Genomic DNA, 20,947 nt, shown 5'->3' with positions numbered 1-20,947 from the left:
CCATTGAGCTGCGGATGAAAGCCTTGTATGTGGTGAGGAGCTCAGGTGTGCCAAGGAATGACTTCGCACGACGGAGGATGCCCAGTAGGCGACTGGCTTTGGAGGCCAGATTTGAAATGTGGTTTTCCCAGGAAAGATCATGGCAGATAGTGAGACCCAAAAGCTTGAGTGACAGAACTTCTTGGAGAGGATTATTCAGGAAGTGGATGGGAGGGTTGTCCAGTCAGTCTTTTCGGAGAGACATCGTAAGAGTGTGAGATTTGTCAGGATTGAAAGACATGTTCCACTTGTTTGCCCAGTCTGTGATTTTGTCCAGGTCTGCAGAGAGTGAGGAGGCTGCAGACTGCCGATCTGAGGGATGAGGAATGGAGTGACAGAGAGTAGAGTCATCAGCAAAGAGATAGAGAGGATTTTCAAGAGAGTCAGGGAGATCATTGATGAAGACCAGAAAAAGCACAGGGCCCAGCACACTGCCTTGGGGAACTCCAGCCTGAACAGGAAGAGGAGATGAGAGAAACCCATTCAGGGCCACATGTTGACTACGACTAGAGAGGAAGTCAGCCAGCCATGCGTGGAGATTTCCATGGATACCAAAGGAGGAGAGTTTGGTGAGGAGAGCGGGGTGCCAGACCGTATCGAAGGCACGTGATATGTCAAGGGAGACAGCTCTAATTTCCTGTTTGGCATTGAGGACCTCCATCCATCGTTGAGAAAGCAGAAGCAGCATGTCCAGAGTAGAGTGACCAGGTCTGAAACCAAATTGATGATCAGAGATCAAGCCATTGGAGAAGAGGAAAGATTTCATATCTGAAGCAATGATGGATTCCATGACTTTGCTGATAATTGGGAGAAGGCTGATTGGTCTGTAGTTGCTAGGATCTGTTTTTGCACCTTTTTTGTGCAAAGCGGTGATGTTGGCTGATTTCCAAGAAGATGGAAGATGACCTTGAGCAAAAGAGAGGGTGAAGAGAACAGAGAGAGGGAGTGAAAGAGCGGAAGAACAGGATTTTAGGACCCATGGGCTGATGCCGTCAGGTCCAGTTGCAGAATCAGAGTCGAGGGTTGACAGAAACTTTTCCACCTTGTCAGGAGGAAAGGACACAGAGTCCAGGAGCAGCTGGGTGCAACTGGGTATGGTGGGTACAGAGAGGGATGGGTTTGGGACACAAGATTTAGAGGCAAACACAGAGTTGAGGCATTCAGCTTTTTCACGTGCGGAGTCAGCAGTGTAGCTGTTTGAGGTAAAGGAGGGGATGGAGGGGGAACAAACACCAGAAACAGATTTGACCAGACGCCACCAGGATTTGGAAGAGGGAGACAGATAAGAGTTCGGTCTTGAGAATGGAGAGATATTGTTTCCTGGCTCTCCTGAGGGTGGACACACACTTGTTTCGGGCTTTGTGAAAGGAAATGAGATTTCCTTCCGTTGGATTTGCTTTCCAGGAGACGAAAGCAAGTTGTTTCTGGGCAACAGCCTCACCACAAGATTCCGTGTACCATGGACGGGAGGAAGGGTCTGACAACTGAAGACGAGATTGGATAAATCTGTGCATGAGCGAGAGCAATTTACTTTGGAAGAATTCCCAGGATGAGTTGATGTCAGAGGCGTTAGAGATGGGAGACCAGTCCAGATGATTGATGGCTGCTTGAAGACCGTGCCCGTTGGCCTGAGTGAAATGCCAGACTCGTCGACGCTGAGGAGGCTCTCTGAGAATGGTCAGAGAGATGTCCACTTTAACAAGCACATGATCAGATGAGCCGATTGGAGCAGAAGAAGAGCAGCAGACATTTTCAGGGAAGTTAGTCATAACCAAGTCCAGAAGAGAAGATGCTCCGTTGACTGAGATCTGGGTCGGGAAATTGACAGATTGTGTCAGTCCCAGTGAGTCGCAGAAGTCCTTTGCTGAAGAGCCATGGCTGGTGAGAGAGGTACCCACACCCAGCCAACTGGCATGGTGACAATTGAAATCACCACATATGAGGAAGAGAGAGTTGGGATGGGTAGATAGAAGTTGGTCCATATTATCAGACAGCGAGATGTAGATGGAGTCATCACTGTTTGGTGGACGGTACAACACACATATGAACAAAAGGTGGGAGTGAAGGGGAAGCCGCAGCCAAAGGTATTCCTGGGGGTGAGTTGGAGAGAGTGCAGTGCAGGGCGAGTGAGGAAGAGAGTTTTTATAAAGATAGCAACCCCACCTCCAGGACGAGGCTCGGGTCTTTCATTCCGGAGGAGGGAGGAAGCTGGGAGAGATACCAAGGAATCAGAGACATCATGAAGGAGGAAAGTTTCTGTTCAGCAGATCACGTCTGGTTTGTCAGAAGCAACCTGTATGGAGAGATCAGTCAAGTTTGAGCGAAGGCCCCGGATGTTTGAGGTCCATACCGTTAATGAAGAGGAAGGGGGAGCATCGGATACAGAACGGACGGGGGGGGGGGGGGGGGGAGTCTAGGAAGGGAGGAGCGAGGGAGAGTCTTGGAGGGGAGGGGTGTGGAGGGAGTTTAGGAGGGAGGGGGAAAGGGGGGAGATTTGAAAGGGATGGGTGATTGGGAAGATTTGGAGGGGAGGGGCAAGGGGGAAGATTTGAAAGAGATGGGTGATGGGGAAGATTTGGAGGGGAGGGGTGATGGGGAAGTTTTGGAGGGGAGGGGTGATGGGGAAGTTTTGGAGGGAAGGGGGGATGGGGAAGATTTGGATGGGAGGGGCAAGGGGGAAGATTTGAAAGGGATGGGTGATGGGGAAGATTTGGAGGGGAGGGGCAAGGGGGAATATTTGAAAGAGATGGGTGATGGGGAAGATTTGGAGGGGAGGGGCAAGGGGGTAGATTTGGAGGGGAGGGGTGATGGGGAAGTTTTGGGGGGGAGGGGTGGTGGGGAAGTTTTGGAGGGAAGGGTTGTTGGGGAAGATTTGGAGGGGAGGGGCAAGGGGGAAGATTTGAAAGGGATGGGTGATGGGGAAGATTTGGAGGGGAGGGACAAGGGGGAATATTTGAAAGAGATGGGTGATGGGGAAGATTTAGAGGGGAGGGGCAAGGGAATAGATTTGGAAGGGAGGGGTGATGGGGAAGTTTTGGAGGGGAGGGGTGATGGGGAAGTTTTGGAGGGAAGGGGTGATTGGGGAAGATTTGGAGGGGAGGGGTGAGATTGGATTTTGAAAAGTGTACGATTAATGGGAAACGAACATTGCAAAAAGAGTTTATTGAGACCTTCGAGTCAAAAATACGTTTGAGGACGCTGAAGGAGGGGTGGAGTGCTGGAGAGTTTAGGGAATGTATGAAAGAGGCCCTGTAAGAGATGGAATTTTTTTTTGGAATGAATAGATTTGGTGAGTAAGTCGAAAGCATCCTTTTATAGAGGAAGAAGAAAAAGGTGTTATACTATACGACAGAATACGGTTCTTCAGAGGAAAGTTTAAACATTTTTAACAACGTGATCACGTGATCACGAACAACGTGGTCGAAGAACGAACGAACGAACAAATAAGAACAACGAATAAACGAATTAGAGCAGAGAAGGGGAAAAAATTTTTGGTTTTTTTTTCTGAGTTGAGATTTTAAACAAGGAAGTATGGGGTGAAAGACTGGGACAAAAAACAGGGAACGAAAGTAATTGCAGCGCAATCGACGAACCGCTGAGAGAATAACAAGGCCCCAAGGTTGGACACGGAAACCTACTAGGCCTCAGAATACGCGACACGAAATAAACGACGATTTTGTATGCAGGTACGAAAAATCAACACCGAGGATCTTACCAAAGACACACCACAAGTACACACACCGAAAGACAGATACAGCCCTGACAAAAACACAACTGTGAAAAAATTACTTAACTTTGAAAGCGTGAGCGCATGGACAGCCTCGAAAGAAACGTGACCTCCAATCGAATCAGACCGGTGAGAGATGAGATGAGAGAGAATTCCATTCAGGGCCACATGTTGACTGCGACCGGTGAGGAAGTCCGCAAGCCATGCATGGAGGTTTCCATGGATACCATAAGAGGAGAGTTTGGTGAGCAGGGTGGGGTGCTAAACCGTATTGAAGGCATGTGATATGTCAAGGGAGACGGCTCTGATTTCCTGTTTGGCATTGAGGACCTCCATCCATTGTTGAGACAGCAGAGGCAGCATGTCCAGAGTAAAATGACCTGGTCTGAATCCAAATTGATGATCCGAGATCAAGCCATTGGAGAAGAGGAAGGATTTGATGTCAGAAGCGATGATTGATTCCATGACCTTGCTGATTATTGGGAGCAGGCTGATTGGTCTGTAGTTGCAAGGATCTGTTTTTGCATCTTTTTTGTGTGAAGAGGTAATGATGGCTGATTTCCAAGCAAATTGCAGATGACCTTGAGCAAAAGAGAGGGTGAAGAGAACAAACAGAGAGAGGGTGAGAAAGAGTGGCAGAGCAAGAATTTAGGACCCGTGAGCTGATGCCGTCTGGTCCAGTTGCAGAATCAGCGTCTCGGTTTGACAGAAACTTCACCTTGTCAGGAGACAAGGACACAGACTCCAGGAGCAGCTGGGTTCGACTGGGTAAGGTGGGTACAGAGAGAGATAGGTTTGGGACACAAGACTTTGAGGCAAACACAGAGTTGAGGCATTTAGCTTTTTCATGTGCAGTGTCAGCTGTGTCGCCGTTTGAGGTAAGGGAGGGGATGGAGTGGGAACAAACACCAGAAACAGATTTGACCAGACACCACCAGCATTTGGAGAAGGGAGGCAGGTTTGAGAGTTTAGCTTTGAGAGTCGAGAGATATTGTTTCCTGGCTCTCCTGAGGGTCAACACACACTTGTTCCGAGCTTTGTGAAAGGAACTGAGATTGCCATCAGTTGGATTGGCCTTACATGAGGCGAAGGCAAGTTGTTTCATGGCAACTGCCTCTCCACAAGCTTCAGTGTACCATGGACGGTAGGAAGGGTATGACAACTGAAGACAAGATGTGATAAATATGTGCATGAGAGAGAGAGAGAGAGAGAGCAGTTTACTTTGGAAGAATTCCCAGAAGGAGTTGATGTCTCAGAGCTTGGGCCGGATCATGTGCCGCAGTGCATGCACCGGAGTAAGGCTAAAGTATATGCTCGTCTGCTGGAATTGGATGGCCACTTAAGGCCAGTATTATGGTTGAAACTGGAGATATAACCAGGTTTGGAAACTCTACTTAGGTCCAAGGACTGTTAAATGTCTATTTTGGATTTGCAGTGATTTCCAGGTTTGCTCCATTACAGTAAGATAACACATGTCATCATCCAGTGTGTTGACTGTCAGTGTAGCCTATGTAATTGTGACCTCCTGTGGATAGCTATCCCAATAATATTGGATTATAATTAACAAATGTCCGTGTGTACTGTGACATTGCAGCCCAGGGAACGGAATAGCAGCAAGAAGTTGCAACAACAGCAGCCGGACCGTAAGAGGATACGTCGTTCTGCGAAAAACATGCCAGCATAGTCCTGAATGCACCCGACAGTCCTAGAGTGTCCTGGCATTTTGTTCATACTGATATGGCCACGTAATACAGGAGGCCTTAAAATTGAAGAAGTTTTAAAATTACATAATTGATTTTTGCAGGTGCCACATAGAAAGGGGATTATTTAGTACAGGTTTTACTGTAGCTGCTGCATCAGAAATCTGTCCTCAAATGTCTCTTCACCTCTTAAGCAGTTTTCTACTGATGCTTTATTTGGCTCTGTCTTTGCACAATCCAGAAAGCATCAAAATTAGATCTGTGTAAATAGTCAACATCACTTTATTCTTCTGGGCACCACCATAAACCCCACACAACCAATTGAAGTCTCGAAATTCGCAGGCTTATTGGACAGATATTTTGCAGGGTGTAGTGGTTGATTGCAATCGCACCTCTTGTAGATGAGTCGACATTGTGTTTACACACAAAAGTTACTTTGGACTAAATCCGAAGTTTCAAGAGCATAGATGTCAAAGAGGCCTTAGACAAAGCCAGGCCTCGCTGCACGGTCCATGTCGGACAGCAGGCGTGCAGCTTGCCTCCCCAGCCGCGTCAGCCTCCGTTCTCCTCGCACGCCAAAGGATGGTGTCAGCAAGAGTGTCGAGGACCAGGGGTGAGCGAGAGGCAGGAACGTCGAGGGACAGAGGAATATACGAGAGGCGAGGAAGGGAAAGAGGTCGTCGAGGGCAAGATCAAAGCGTGAAAGGCGAAAGGCAAGAGAGAAAATGTCGGTCCTCGAGGTATTTTATCGTCGGGGTCATAACGTCATCAGCGCTTCTCTACCAATCAGCATGCCGCTTCTTGCTTGCCTCTGATGTCATCAGTGGTCCTTGCCAATCGGCGTTCTGCTTCCTCCTCGGCCTTCCTTCCACCAATCAGCGGGTAGCTTCTTACTCCGCCCTGGCCAATCACGAGTCCCTTCTTACCCCGGCCTTCCCGTTGGTTAACTCCCGCCCGATAGCAAGTTGCTTCTTGCTCCACCGTGGCCAATCACGGCTCCTCGGGTGTGTCCTCGGCCTGCCCAAGCTATGTGTGGCGATGTAGATGGTGCGTCCAAATGGCCGTGCTCAGAACTGGCTTCCGGTTCGTTTTATGATTATTATTTAGTGCAATTAATGGGCATTTCCTCACTCGTGTCTATGGTGCGGTGCCAAAAGCGATAAAGGATAAATTACTGAGGTTTTGACGAACAGGGGAATTAACATAATCCCTATACTAGTTAACATGCCCCATTCCTCGTAATGGAGACGAAGATACACCTTACTCTGACATTCGGCTAAACAAAACTTATTACATGGTGATGGTTCTTACCCGACATCCGGAGCACCTACCTATACGAATCTACCTGACTCTACATATCACTGCCTACCCCACAGACATAACAATATATATATTCCCTGCAAATCACCGCAAATATATATATACAAACACACACATATATAACGACCAGCTATCTAGTCGGATATATTTAATAACTCCTTGTTTAACTTGTGTAAATCATATGTATTATAATAATAATAACCACTATTTTGAACACAATTATTTGTTGCCAAAGTGTTCTAAGTTATTTGATATTCGCATACGTCTTCATGTCTTAAACATAGTCTCATACAGCAGTGGTTTTGGATGATGTTTAAAAAATGCTCTCTATAGCATCTAAGGATCACAGAGGAGCTATGCACATATGACATAAGCACATATTGCTATGTAAACAAGTACATTAGGAAATGTGAATGAACCAATCAATTGCTAACCTTGAATGGGAAAAGCTCGAAAAGTATTCTGATTCATTTAAGTCGGTTGCTTTCACAACATGTATTTCCTGGGGCATCGTGTGCACAAGCTGATGATAACAGAATGATTTCCCAGAAAACTTTATTTGAAAATGCAGCAATGACTAAAATACTCGAGCAACGTAAGTGTTACATGACAATATTTTCATATGGGATACATTAAATTTACTTCCACTAGTTTTGTCCATCCACTTCTTGGCATTTCAGCTTCAGTCACACTATCATCAGAGGATTTTCTTCTTTTTTTAAAAAGTGCTTTGCTCAAGTGATTAAAAATTATTGTAGTTGTGGTTTCAGACTGATACGAAGCATGTGACATTTGCAAGTTATGGAACATTTGTGTTCGTCATTTAAAAAAGAGTTATGCTCTACTTGTCTGTCACTTGATGATCATAATAATTATAAGGGTTTCAGGAAGATTGTGACCAAATCGTGTTTCGGCAGGCATCACAACACAGCAGTGCTCATATGCCCTCAAGTTGTAGCTCAAACATGAATTTGTTATTTCAGTTAGGGTATTGGCAAACAATGGTCGACTGATTTTGAATGCAAGTGGGATTCATGAAGTTGATTTGTAAATGTGAGGACATGGGATTGCTAGCTTTACTGCTTACTAAAAGATAGAGTGCTACTTGATGCAATGTTAACAACCAGGGTTATGGTTTTTGGTAATCCTTTGGAATTTGGTCCTTGATTAAACAACACAAAGGTGAGTATGAGTTATCCTGTCAATCCCTACTCCTACTACTACTACTACTTCAATTACTTCAACTACTACAACTACTACTACTACAACTACTACTACAACTACTACGACAATTACTACTACTACTACTACTACTACTACAATACTACAATTACTACCCCCAATTATTCACACCCTCTTGGTGGGGTTGGCCAAGGAAGGTTTTAGGTTCAAGTCTTTCAAAAACCGGCTAACTAGGCCTGACGTTCAATTTGAAGTTGGCAGGAATTTGGGAATTTTTTTCAGGTTGCTGGTGATAACTTGCCTACTCTTCCTCGAAATATTTTTTAACATACGCCAGATAATGCTTGCGGGCAGGACACAACTTATTAACCACAAATGGTGCACCCTGCACCAATCTGACAGTTTATTGTTGTCTGAGGAATTTAACGTGAACAGAGCGGCTCAAAGGTAAATGTGCTACTTCCACACCATTCTGTTGGTCTCTGTGAGCTCTTTCTACTTGCGATTTGTTTTGTGTATTCGATTCAAGAAAGATACCGGTATGTCTAAACTTTTCTTTATTTTTTATTGATTTTTAAAGATGTTTCCTTTCAATTCTTAACTTCTAATCTATTGCATGAAATGTTGCCTGTAAAATGTACTCCACAAGGAAAAGTTTTGATGCATCACATGACATTTCCTCTGGGGAAGTAATGCGAGCGGAGAAAGGCAGTAGTGTAGCAGCATAGCAAACCTGTTGTGCATTTTGTGATACAAGCACCAAATTTGGTACACTAGTAGACTATCATATTATGAAAAGATCTGGATATTGGGCCATCTCAGATTCAGAGATTTGATTTTTGCAAGATTTCGATTCGATTGGGATCGAAGAGAACACCTTCTTCGTCTTCTGTACAGTGAAGTTGCCAGCCCTGAATTCTCTGGCTACATCTGGGTGCTTCATTGGGAGTGCAACCGTGTCCCTCAGGTGAACAGGGACCCACCTGGCATAGTGTGTGTGGTCTAAGGCATGGAACCATGGGACCAGTTCCGTCAGGGCATCAAGGTACGTCGTGAATGAAGCCTGCCGCAGAGAACGCACGTAGACCAGTACCAACATCTCTAGTTCCAGCACAGTTGCCCAGTACTGAAAGTTGGGAATGTCTTCTCCTCTCTGGTGACACCAGTCTTCGAACTCAGGCAGGTCTTCTGCATCATCAGCATATGTCATACAGTGGTGTTCATACGCACGGTGTTGCAGGATGTGCAGTGCCGCTGCAGTGATTTGATGAGCTCTTCTTGTGCGGGTGACGTGGGCAGCTCGTAGGAAGGAGTCGGCCGTCCCTGGCGTTGCAATCTCAGCTTGCAAAATCTGCAAATCTTGCAAAAATCAAATCTCTGAATCTGAGATGGCCCAATATCCAGATCTTTTCATAATATGATAGTCTACTAGTGTGCCAAATTTGGTGCTTGTATCACAAAATGCACAATTCTTTTGAATATTTGGGCTAAGCCGCCCCACTACAGAGATATTCCTTCTCTGCCAATTTTTTCAATGACGTAATTCGGAAAAAAACCTGTTGGGGATGAGGATCACGGGAGTTAGGGTGTGGGGGGGTAAAGGAAGTCGCTGAGGGCTTGCATGAGAAAAGCTGGAAAAGTATTCCAATTCAATTTTATGAATGAATTTTATGAATCAGAAACTTATATTGATATATGTGGGAAAATTACATGCCCAGACCAGGAATCGAACTCAGGTCCTCTGGAAATCCATACCAGTGCTCTGCCATCTGGGCGACCCTGACCAAACATTCGACCCTATCAATTTAATTATTTAATCCTGTTTATTGATGTAATTGCTTCACTCCTCCCCCAGTTGTGTTTATAACAGAGGACATGGATTTGTCCCACCCATTGGAGGAAGACCCTCTCGTATTCAGGCCGTTGGTTCTCCTTTGGTTGGCAGCGAGTGCCCCGGAAGCATTGACGGAAAGAGTGGAAATCATATGTGTGGGAAACTTGCATGCTCGGTCAGGGTTGCCCAGATAGCTCAGATGGCAGAGCTCTGTTCCGAGCTTTGTTCCTGAACATGGCGCAAGTATATGGTCTGGCTGTAATATGCTATCCGAGGGCACTGGATGTGGCAATTCTTGTGGAAACTGTCGTCACATGATCGCTCGCTGTGCCATCTCATGAGGTCAGCGAATTTTCAACTTGCTGCCTGACCTGTATTCAATATTTTTGTGCCAATGTTAAACCCTTTAGTCCAGATCAAAAACATAAACTGTGACAGTCCAGTGTTGGAGGTTTCAAAAATTCCTCAATAAAATTATGATTTTGAAATTAACTCTATGCGAATCTGGAAGTGGACAGATGATGGCAATGAGCTGGTTTGATAATATCCCAATACAACCGTCATTTAAAACAGTATTTTGTTAAAGTATCAATTTATGATTGCAATGTCCATGACAACTCGACACCTTGTCCATGACAACCTCCACCACGGTTATATCAGAACAAGCTGATTTGTCACACGGACACGGATTGCTTAACCCCAATATGCAGCTGTTCAAAAATTACATGACTCATTTGTTTTTTAGGGAGGCACGTACCGACGGACTTTATTAAACCTTACAAATGATTTTTATTCGACGTCTGATTCGATTTTTCAGGGTCCCTCATCGCGAGTAACACTCGACCCAAGCAAAGCCAAAGGAAATCTGACGCAACAAATCCGGGTAATGTGTAATCGGCAATGGTCTACAGGCCTGATATCTCCGGCCCACCAGAAAACCAAGATGGCGGCCATATTATTTTTGCGTGGGTGCCATGGTGGGTGATATAAAGCGACAAATGTGGGTGGAGTCCGGCAGCTGTCCGACTAATGGTTGCACATTTCAAAAATCGACCCCCAACAAAAGAACCACAACAGCCATGCGGAGATCTTGTCGACCAGACCTGCGACGTGATTATCTCACTCTCTGCGCATGCGCGATCGGGACTAATTCAGAAGCAAAGTACTGTTAAACTACAGGTTTGTTTTCCGATTCATGTTCCAATTCGTTTTCAAAATATAACATTCAATTGAAATGTAGTTGTTCCTCAATCATAAACTTAGGTTTGCAGCAGACAGAGCTTTTCGCTTCACATGCGCAGGGTAAAAACCAGTACATGGGTACAACCGTACCCATTCCTGCCATTCTTGGCCTAATCCAATCACTCCATCCCTGACAGAGGGAATACAACTAAAGAGTTCAAGGTGTGTTATGGTCTACAAAGTTCCCTCAGCTTTTGTCTTGCTTTGCTTTGCTCTCTGTGCAGACTTCATCTTTGTTTGCCTGGAAGTGCTGCAAGTTCTCTGAAGGTGAACACTCAAGGGAACATTCAGATGGCATTAGCTGGCACTCTGCACCAGGGTTCCTCCTTGTGTATGTTGATGCCACAGTGAGTCGGTAGGTGATGATACACCGCCATTGACCTGGTTACCACCCTGTGGAGGGGTCGCATTATAACCAGGGGTCCAGGACGCACCACACCATTCACGGACACACCACACTAACACCACACCACAAAATGGCCTTGCCTTTGAGTAGAGGAGAGCGAAATGTCTGCACTTTCAAGACGTTGTGATGGTCGACATTGCATCATGACTCCACCATTGTACAGGTCTTGACTGCTTCTCATGAGATGGTGCAACCTGTTTATGTAGCACTTGCCAAGCCGGCCATCCTTTCAATGGTTTCGAATGGAGTGCTTGCTTGAGCTACTTGGCAAGAGTTCTTTAAAAAAACATGGTAATTGAACACACATCTGCAAAACGGGCGGTTCGAAGTATTATGAAGGTGATTTGTATTATAGTGTTCAAATATATAATTCAATTTAAATAAGGGTTTAAAGGGTTTCAAAGCCATATAAATAAATAAAAATATGGGTTCTACCACCATTTTCTCCAGTGTCTATTACATCACCTTTCTTGCTTTTGTCTTTTGTCTTGCTTTTCTTGCTTTTGCGTGGTGGAGTCAAACCCTGGTGTTGGGCTAGCGGCTAGGGTGTCAGCTTAGGATTCTAGGATCCTGGGTTCGAAACCCGGTCGATCGCTGAATTAACGCCAGGGGGGTTGACTCAGCCTGTCATCCTTCCGAGGTCGGCTAATTGAGTACCAGTTCACTGGTAATTCCCTGCTTGTCGTTAAAGGCGGCAAAAAGGGTTGGCGTCAGGAAGGGCATCCGGCCGTAAAACATTGCTTCAAAAAGGGGACCGAAAAACAACAACTACCACGGTTCCCGAAAAAGGCCAACCCCCGCTTGCGGGGAAAAATGGCCTCTAAAGGTGGTTTTTTTTTTATTACATCACCCTATTTAACACATTACATAAGTTATTCGTGCCTACTGTTTGTGTTATTTATAACATCCTTAAAAACAGTAAGTTTCCTGTTTGGAATGATTTTCAATTTCGTTTGACTGACTGGAAGACAGAGTAAAACATCTCACCCCTCTCTGCGCATATGTTGTCGGGACAAATTCAGAGACAATGTTTGGTACGGTAAGACAAAAAACTTGTCTTCCTGTTGAAGTTCCGATTCGTTTTCAAATTATAACATTCGATTTAAATAAGCTGTTGCTCGATCATAAACTGATAAAATAGACGGACAGACATGAACCAATAATTGCTTAACCCTGATTTTCGTTTCGCCTGCTGTAGGGGGGTAACGAGCACTGCTTATCCAACTAACTTTGCAACTGTGAGCTGCATTAGCCTTCTTGGTTTTTGTGGTAGTCTGCAACGTACCCTTCACTCCACCAATCCCGAACACATTGCTCACCCAATGAGCAAATGTTCCGGACAATGATTCCTGCGAGGAACTGTGCACATCATTTTTAGTCTTGCCGCAAAGGGGATGCGAGACTATTGCAACGTGTGTATCTGTGTATCTGTGTCTATCTATTTCCGCTTTAAAAATGGTTTTCTCTATAACCGTTGTCTGATCAATGCGAAACTTTAAACGTAAGAGGGACTCTCCATGGACAATATTTTATTGCTAACTGTGATATCATAGGTCACATGGTATGGCAGACATATTGGATTAAAGGAGAAAAATTGGACAATTTTCTCTGAAACCACTCAACAAAAAAAATTGAAACTTCACTGCAAAAATTGAAACATTTCATCAACTCCACTTGCTGTTTAATATATGGTGATAACAATGACATCATCAGAGAAGTTGTATTCCAGCCATAATTGGTTGAATCAAAATCCTCAACTGAACAAATCTGTAACTTTATAATAACCCATGACAAATGCCAAGAAACTGTGACATAATAGGGTGGGTGCATGGATGATATGGGTATATGTGCCGTTGTGGTGGACACGAAAGCACTGACGTGGTGACATCACCCCGCACACCAAGTGGGGATGGGCCACGCCAGGGGGAGAGGCGTGGCCTCATGATATACACGGGGCGCGCAGCCCTGAGCAGTTTAGTGCTGCAGTTTGAGTACTTTGAATAAAGACTCTTTTATGAACCGCGTTGTCCGCTTGCTCCTTGCGTAAGCATTAGTGCGCGCAGCATCGCGCTTTATATGGTGACCTCGACGTTGGATCTGCCGTAGCGATCCTTCCGAATACGACGCCATTGCAATGGCAAACGACAAGGCAATGGCGATTAAACTTCCCGAATTCTGGGAGGCCCAGGCCGAAGTCTGGTTCGTTCAAGCCGAAGCCCAATTTCAGCTTCGGCGCCTCACCGGCGACGACACGCGCTACTGCCACGTCGTCGCCTCCCTCGGGCCCGGCATGGCCACTCGAGTTGTGTCCGTCCTTCGCCACCCACCGGACGGCCACAAGTACGAGGCACTCAAGCGGCTAGTCCTAGCCACGTTCGGCCTCACGGACGACGCACGGGCCGACCGCCTCCTGGATCTCCCCGAGCTCGGCGACACGTGCCCGTCGGTCCGAATGGACCATATGCTGTCACTGTTGGGCGACGAAGCCCCCGGTTCTCTATTCCGGGCGCTTTTCCGTCGCCAACTTCCAGCGCAGGTTCGCCTCGCGTTGGCCGGGACCGTGCTAACAGAACCCCGAGCATTGGCCGCCGTGGCGGACAGGTACTTCGCCGCTTCGGACACGCGGGCGAGAGTCGGCGCGGCCGTCACGGACCTCGAGGCTGATGCTGCTGATGCTGCTGATCCACAGCATCAGCTTACACAGCATACGCAGCATGCTGATACGCCCCTCGTGACCGCCGCCACGCCCCGCCCACCGCCGCGGCGAAAACCGCCAACTCCACCGGCCTGGCGGAGCCAGCCACACTCCTCCAGCTCCACCACCTGGTGCTGGTTCCACGCCAAGTTTGGCCACGAGGCTCGGCAATGTCATCCGCCATGCTCCTTCAACAGGTCGGGAAACGCCCGAGCCGGCGCTCAATAGTGGCGATGAGCGCCGGCCGTTCGAGCAGCCTGCTGTTCATAACGGACACCTTATCCGGGCGCCGTTACCTGTGCGACACGGGAGCGCAGGTGAGTGTCGTTCCCGCCGGTACATCAGACAAGCACGCCGCGGGCGGGGGCCCCGCGCTGCTTGCCGCGAACGGGACGCCCATCCGTACGTACGGAAAATGCTGCCTCTCTGCGGTTCGGAGGGCAGGTTTTCCGATGGACGTTCGTCACTGCCGACGTGCCCATGGCACTGCTTGGCGCGGACTTCCTGTGCGCTAATGGGCTCCTGGTCGACGTAAAGCGCAGACGTCTTGTCCAGGCCGAGACGTTCAGCTCGCTCGCTTGTGCGCTGCCCAGCTCGTCGAGCAGCTCAACGAGCGGCTTGCCAAGCGGCTTGCCGAACGGTTCGGTTCCGGCCACGTTGATCTGTACGCTTCCGGCAGCGGACGCATTCACCCGCCTCCTCGCCGGCTTCCCGGCCCTCACGCGGCCCACCTTCTCGGCGGGGGCCGTCAAGCACGGGGTGGCCCATCACATCCCCACCGTCGGGCCACCGGTCTACGCCCGGGCACGCCGCCTCGAGCCGACGAAGCTGGCGGTGGCAAAAGCGGGGTTCGCTACCCTGGAGCGACTCGGCGCTCAGAGAGCGCTTGGGCGTCGCCGCTGCACATCGTGCCGAAGCCCGGCGGGGGATGGCAACCGTGCGGGGACTATCGCCGTCTCAATGACGCCACCACTCCCGACCGCTACCCCGTCCCCCACATTCAGGACTTTTCCGCCCATTTGGCGGGCATGTCCTTCTTCTCGAAGGTGGACCTCATACGCGGCTACCATCAGGTCCCCGTCAGGCCGGAGGACGTCCCGAAGACGGCGGTCATCACGCCATTCGGACTCTTCAAGTTCCTGCGGATGCCCTTCGGTCTGAAGAATGCGGCTCAGGCGTTCCAGCGACTGATGGACAGCGTCCTGCGTGACTTGGATTTTGTCTACGTCTACCTGGACGATATCCTCGTCGCCAGCGCGTCCCGCGAAGAGCACCTACGCCACCTCCGCACGCTCTTCGAAAGCCTGGGCCAGCCTGGCCTGATTGTGAACCCCGCAAAGTGCCGGTTCGGCGGCGCCGTAATCGATTTTCTGGGGCACCGTGTCACCAGGCACGGAGCCGTCCCCCTGCCGGCCAAGGTGGAGGCGGTGAATGGGGTTTCCGCACCCCCGCACGATCAGAGGGCTGCAGGAGTTCCTGGGCATGGTGAACTTTTACCATCGGTTCCTGCCCCGTATCACCCAGCTCCTGTGCCCCCTGCACGAAGCTCTCCGAGGTAAGCCGGGCAAAGGCGACGTTACCTGGACCGAGCAGATGGACACGGCGTTCACGGGCGCAAAGCTCGCCTTGGCTAACGCCACCATGCTCGCGCACCCGGCGTCCGATGCACCGATCGCCCTCACCACCGACGCCTCGGACTACGCGGTGGGCGCGGTGCACGAGCAATGGGTGCGTGGAGCTTGGCAACCGCTGGCGTTCTTTAGCCGGCAGCTTCGCCCGCCCGAACGCCGTTACAGTACCTTCGACCGCGAGTTGCTCGGGCTTCACTTGGCGGTCAGGCACTTCCGCCATCTGCTCGAGGGCCGTGCGTTCACGGCCTTCGTCGACCACAAGCCGCTGATCTTCGCGATGGGCAAGGTCACCGAGCCGTGGTCGGCCCGGCAGCAGCGTCACCTCTCGGCCGTGTCCGAGTACACGACGGACATCCGGCACGTCGCGGGGAAGGACAACCCGGTGGCGGATTGCCTTTCCCGGGCCGTCGCCCACGCAGTCCACCTCGGCATCGACTATGCCCGGATGGCAGCGGACCAGGCCGCTGACCCCGACGTCCAGGCCTTGCGGACCGCCGTCACGGGCCTCCGCGTCACCGAGGTGCCGTTCGACGGCGCGGGCGCGGCCCTCTTGTGCGACGTCTCCCTCGGGCGTCCTCGCCCCATCGTGCCCGCGGGCTGGCATGGCAGCGCCAGGTGTTTGACGCCATCCACGGCCTGTCCCACCCGGGCGCGAGGGCCTCCCAAAGGTTGATCGCCGACAAGTTCGTCTGGCATGGCCTCCGGAAGGCCGTCCGCGGCTGGGCCAGGACGTGCCTCGCGTGCCAGCGCGCCAAGGTGCACCGGCACACCCAGGCCCCGTTGGCCCCGTTCACGGTGCCGGAACGCCGGTTTGACCACGTCCACGTGGACCTGGTGGGACCTCTGCCCCCCTCGCGGGGTTTCACCCACGTCCTCACCATGGTGGACCGCACCACCCGGTGGCCGGAGGCCGTGCCCTTGGCATCGACGACGGCGGCGGATGTCGTGCAGGCTTTCATCGCCACCTGGGTCGCCCGGTTCGGCGCCCCCTCAGACATCTCGTCCGACCGCGGCCCCCAGTTCACCTCGGAGCTCTGGGGGGCGGTCGCGCAGGGGCTCGGGGTCCGGCTGCACCGAACCACGGCCTACCACCCCCAGGCTAACGGCCTGTGTGAGCGATTTCACCGCTCATTGAAGGCCGTGCTCCGGGCCACCCTCCGCGACGGCGGCTGGGTCGACAGGCTCCCCTGGGTCCTGCTGGGCCTCCGGACGGCGCCCAAGGAGGACCTGCACGCATCCGCGGCGGAGTTGGTCTTCGGGCAACCGCTGCGGGTGCCGGGTGAGTTCCTCCCGACTCCACGGCACCATGGTCCACGGCACAGCAGCGCTCCGCTCTGCAAGAGACCGCCCAGAGGTTCGCCCCGGTGCCAACGGCATGCCACGGGCACCCACCGACGCACGTCGCCCCGGAGCTTCGCACGGCGGAGTACGTCTTCGTCCGCCAAGATGCCCACCGGACACCACTGCGGCCCCCGTACGACGGACCTTTCCGCGTGCTGGAGACGGGGCGAAGCACTTCACCCTGGACATCGGCCGTACTCCTGACCGCGTTTCTGTAGACCGCCTCAAGCCGGCCCACCTCGACGTGGACCATCCACCACCAGTGGCCCGACCCCCGCGTCGGGGCCTCCCCCCTGCGGGCGGACCCCCGGCACCGCCCAGCCACGCCGCCCCCCGGTCCTGCAGCCGGAGGCGTCCCAGATGGCATCCCTGCATCCCAGACGCCGCCAGTCGCCAGGGGGCGCTTCGGCCGGGTCATCCGTTTGCCCCACAAACTGACCCTTCAGGTGCGCGGGGATTCTGGGGGGGCGCGTGTGGCGGACACGAAAGCACTGACGTGGTGACATCACCCCGCACACCAAGTGGGGATGGGCCACGCCAGGGGGAGAGGCGTGGCCTCACGATATACACGGGGCGCGCAGCCCTGAGCAGTTTAGTGCTGCAGTTTGAGTACTTTGAATGAAGACTCTTTTATGAACCGCGTTGTCCGCTTGCTCCTTGCGTAAGCATTAGCGCGCGCAGCATCGCGCTTTACCGTAATAGTAGCGTGTTCATTTCACGATGGTATTTTTGTTCAGAATGAGTATGCGAGGAGAGACTACACTCCCTACGACTATGAGTGCCGTTCTCGTTATTATTTATAAGTACTCTGCTCTTCTCAACACATGATTAGTCTTGATTAGTCTTCGTACAAATATTGCTATTTCCTTGGCGTTCTGATCGCACCATCTTGTTGATTTCTTACTGTATTTTCATTTTGCACCATTTCGTTGATTTATTACCAATCACACCATTTCGCACCTCGGTGACGATTTCTCCTCTGCGGATTCACTGCCTTTATCGGAGATTTCTCCATTCCAGATTCACCGCGTGACTCACCTGAAAGCCTGATAAGGCCAAAAAATATATATTGCTGGTCTCTGGTCAGACCAAAGTTCCAGAATTGATGCGGCGATGCGGTTTTTTTTATTTCTTGGTTTTTTTTTGAAAAGCATGGATTGCACATATAGAGGTGTTTTTTGTGTCCTCATCTGCTGTGGCGCCATCCAGAGAGAAATTAAAGACAGCCAATGGGATTGTAGGCCTTTTTTGTAAATAATGAACACAAGCTTAAGTTATTTTAAAATTCATTTATTCTGAAAATCATTAAGTTCTTCAAGCATATGATAGACTGCCATTTCGATCTCGAGATCGCCTCGCCATACCGTTAAACATTCCAATGCGTCCATTGCATCAACACTGCGCATGCGCAAGTGGTCTAACAGGCCGATGGTCTTCCACGATCTCTTCTCCCAGTCCACCAGATTATCACAGACACTTACAACTTCATGACAAACGATATAGGATCCAGGCCTAACTAACGAGACCACCCACAGCTCTCTAGGCCTTCTGGTTGCTTCACACGAACCCGACAAAGAACGTCGTCGTTTCAATAAATGACAACATCCAGCCGATAGAGGCCTTGCATCACGTGAGCGTCGTCCATGGCAACCGGTTCCGGCCGCCATCTTGGGTGGCATAAACAACATGGCGGGAAAGCTGTCGTTTGATCAGACGGACCTGCCAGTTTACGCCCGTAGCTTGCCCGTTGAGGCGTTTTCGCGATATTGCGAGAAACTGAGGCTGTGTCATCTGCCTGTGGACTCGTGTGGACCCACAAGTACGCCACACACACTCCACAGTCCACACATACTCCACAGGTACGCCACACGCACTCCACAAGTATGCCACACACACTCCACAGTCCACACATACTCCACAGGTACGCCACACGCACTCCACAAGTACGCCACACACACTCCACAGTCCACACATACTCCACAAGTACGCCATACGTATGTCACACACACCACACGTACACCACACACACTCCACACGTACGCCACACACACTCCACACGTACGCCACACACACTCCACAAGTATGCCACACACACTCCACAAGTACGCCACACACACTCCACACGTATGCCACACACACTCCACACATACACCACAAGTACGCCACACGTACGCCACACACACAAACCACATGTACGTAACCAAATGCCTAATCCTGCTTTTCGCTTCGCGAGCGAAGGTAACAACCTCATGAGCCATATTCTCACCTGAGAGCTGCAGTCAAGGCAGCCATGAATCCGTTTTAGTTTTGTAATGTGTCGTCCGGAAAACGGTAGAATGACAAGCCCGATCCCTTATGAAATCGGGCTGTACATCCGACAGCACAACAACTCTTTACCATCGTGTTGGGGGCAATTTATATGTGAGACGAGTTTCAAATTGCCGCCATTTACGTATGGTGGCAGAAGCAATGTTTTGCCCTCCAAGGGTCACATGACTAAGACGATGACGTCACATGCAACTTCCTTATTGGATTCATGACGTCACGGCACACAAAACTACTCATCTTTGGAACGTCTGGTTGGATTTGGACAAACTAAACGCGGTTTTCTAGGAGAGAACCGTGCGCTAACGTCGATACCAAATTTGAAAAAAAAAAATTGTTGACGCGCAGGGTCAAAATCGATGCGCGCGCTGACCAGAGACCGGAAATATAGTTTTCTCGGCCTAATGGTGAGGGGAGTTCTGTACCGCTCCGGGTTGTCCTTCCTAGCCCACGAATTATTCGAGTATTCCGTGCGAGCACGAGAGATCCTCCCTGTAACCCCTCCACACCAACACCTCTCCGCCAAACAATCTAGGCCCTACATTTTGGTGACTACTCCTGTAAATGTTGATTTAATTGCCAATTTTTGTACTTAATTTGTCACCTCCACCACCAAAGGTTTTCATCCCTCTCTGTTTGTCTGTCTGTGAGCAGGATATCACGGATTTGGCAATTTATGTGATGGATTCAGACAAAATTTGGTGGACAGGTTGGGTGTGTGACGAGGAAGAATCGATTCAACTTTTGTGAAGATCTGGACCCAGATACTATAATTTTAAAGTGATTCTTCACCATTGAGAGTTGGGGCCAAAAACAATATATAGCATAATATCTGAAAAAGTTGTGCACGAGTTACAACAAAATTCGGTGGATGACTTGGGTAGGTGACAAGAACAAGCCAATTTGATTGTGGTTCAGGTCCGAATCCAGATATGGTCTATTGGTGGGATACAAAAGGTAAGGTGTTTAGCCTGGCGGAGGTGTGCTCCACCGAGTGCCGTTCTCGTTCCTTGTGAAAAAGTGTGAAAAGGTCTCAAGGGGTGTGAATACTTCCTGCAAGCACTGTATGTCATAGGTTGAAGCGTTCTGCTTGGCATTGCTGGCATCCGTGTTTTGTTTGATTTTTTTTTTTGGTTTGAGAGTCCATTCTCTGTCCACAGCAATTTGGAGTATTGTACAGGATTGTTTATCCGAGTTGGAAGGTGAGGGATTTTTGCTGCAGACTTCTTTTCCCAAAATAAGTGCTGCTGTCGATGTCCTTGTGGTGCAATGTGGTGTTGAAATTGTATGATAATTTAGTAGGAATGTGAAGAGTTCCTGAAGCCAATTCCTGTGGTCCATGCATGCTGTTCAAAGAGAGTCGATGCTTGCTGTGCGATGCCAGTTGTGGCACAAAACAGTTTTGCAACATGTCCAGATTCCGGAGCATCTGTGTGGGAGGTGAAATGTTCTACCTCGGAATTGGCTTGAGGGCAATAAGGTGTAATTTTGCAATGTTTGATTCC

General features: G+C 49.8%; 2 protein-coding genes across 4 annotated transcripts in view; both read left to right on the top strand.

Annotated features, from left to right (window-relative positions):
* The window catches only part of NOL10 (nucleolar protein 10), a 69,225-nt gene extending 61,789 nt beyond the window's left edge, over nucleotides 1-7,436 (top strand). The window contains exon 21 of the mRNA XM_068107717.2: nucleotides 5,361-7,436. Within this exon, the coding sequence (XP_067963818.1) occupies nucleotides 5,361-5,450 (90 nt within the window). The 3' untranslated portion in view covers nucleotides 5,451-7,436. The remainder of the gene's footprint in view (nucleotides 1-5,360) is intronic.
* A 937-nt stretch (nucleotides 7,437-8,373) lies between these two features.
* LOC137421551 (ornithine decarboxylase) overlaps nucleotides 8,374-20,947 on the top strand; it is an 81,441-nt gene continuing 68,867 nt past the window's right edge. The window contains exons 1-2 of one of the 3 annotated variants that reach the window (XM_068107718.2): nucleotides 8,374-8,507; nucleotides 11,269-11,399. The gene's annotated coding sequence lies outside the window, so the exon portion shown is untranslated. Of the gene's footprint in view, nucleotides 8,508-11,268; nucleotides 11,400-12,401; nucleotides 12,485-20,947 lie in introns of those variants that run through there. The other 2 variants (XM_078771321.1, XM_078771320.1) reach the window with 2 other exon arrangements.

This window comes from Myxine glutinosa, chromosome 2 (genome assembly GCF_964187855.1).
Source record: "Myxine glutinosa chromosome 2, kmMyxGlut1.1, whole genome shotgun sequence".
In the NCBI taxonomy this organism is placed as follows: domain Eukaryota; kingdom Metazoa; phylum Chordata; class Myxini; order Myxiniformes; family Myxinidae; genus Myxine; species Myxine glutinosa.
The sequence above is the reverse complement of the archived record's forward strand: the minus strand, read 5'-3'. Positions and strand labels throughout refer to the sequence as shown.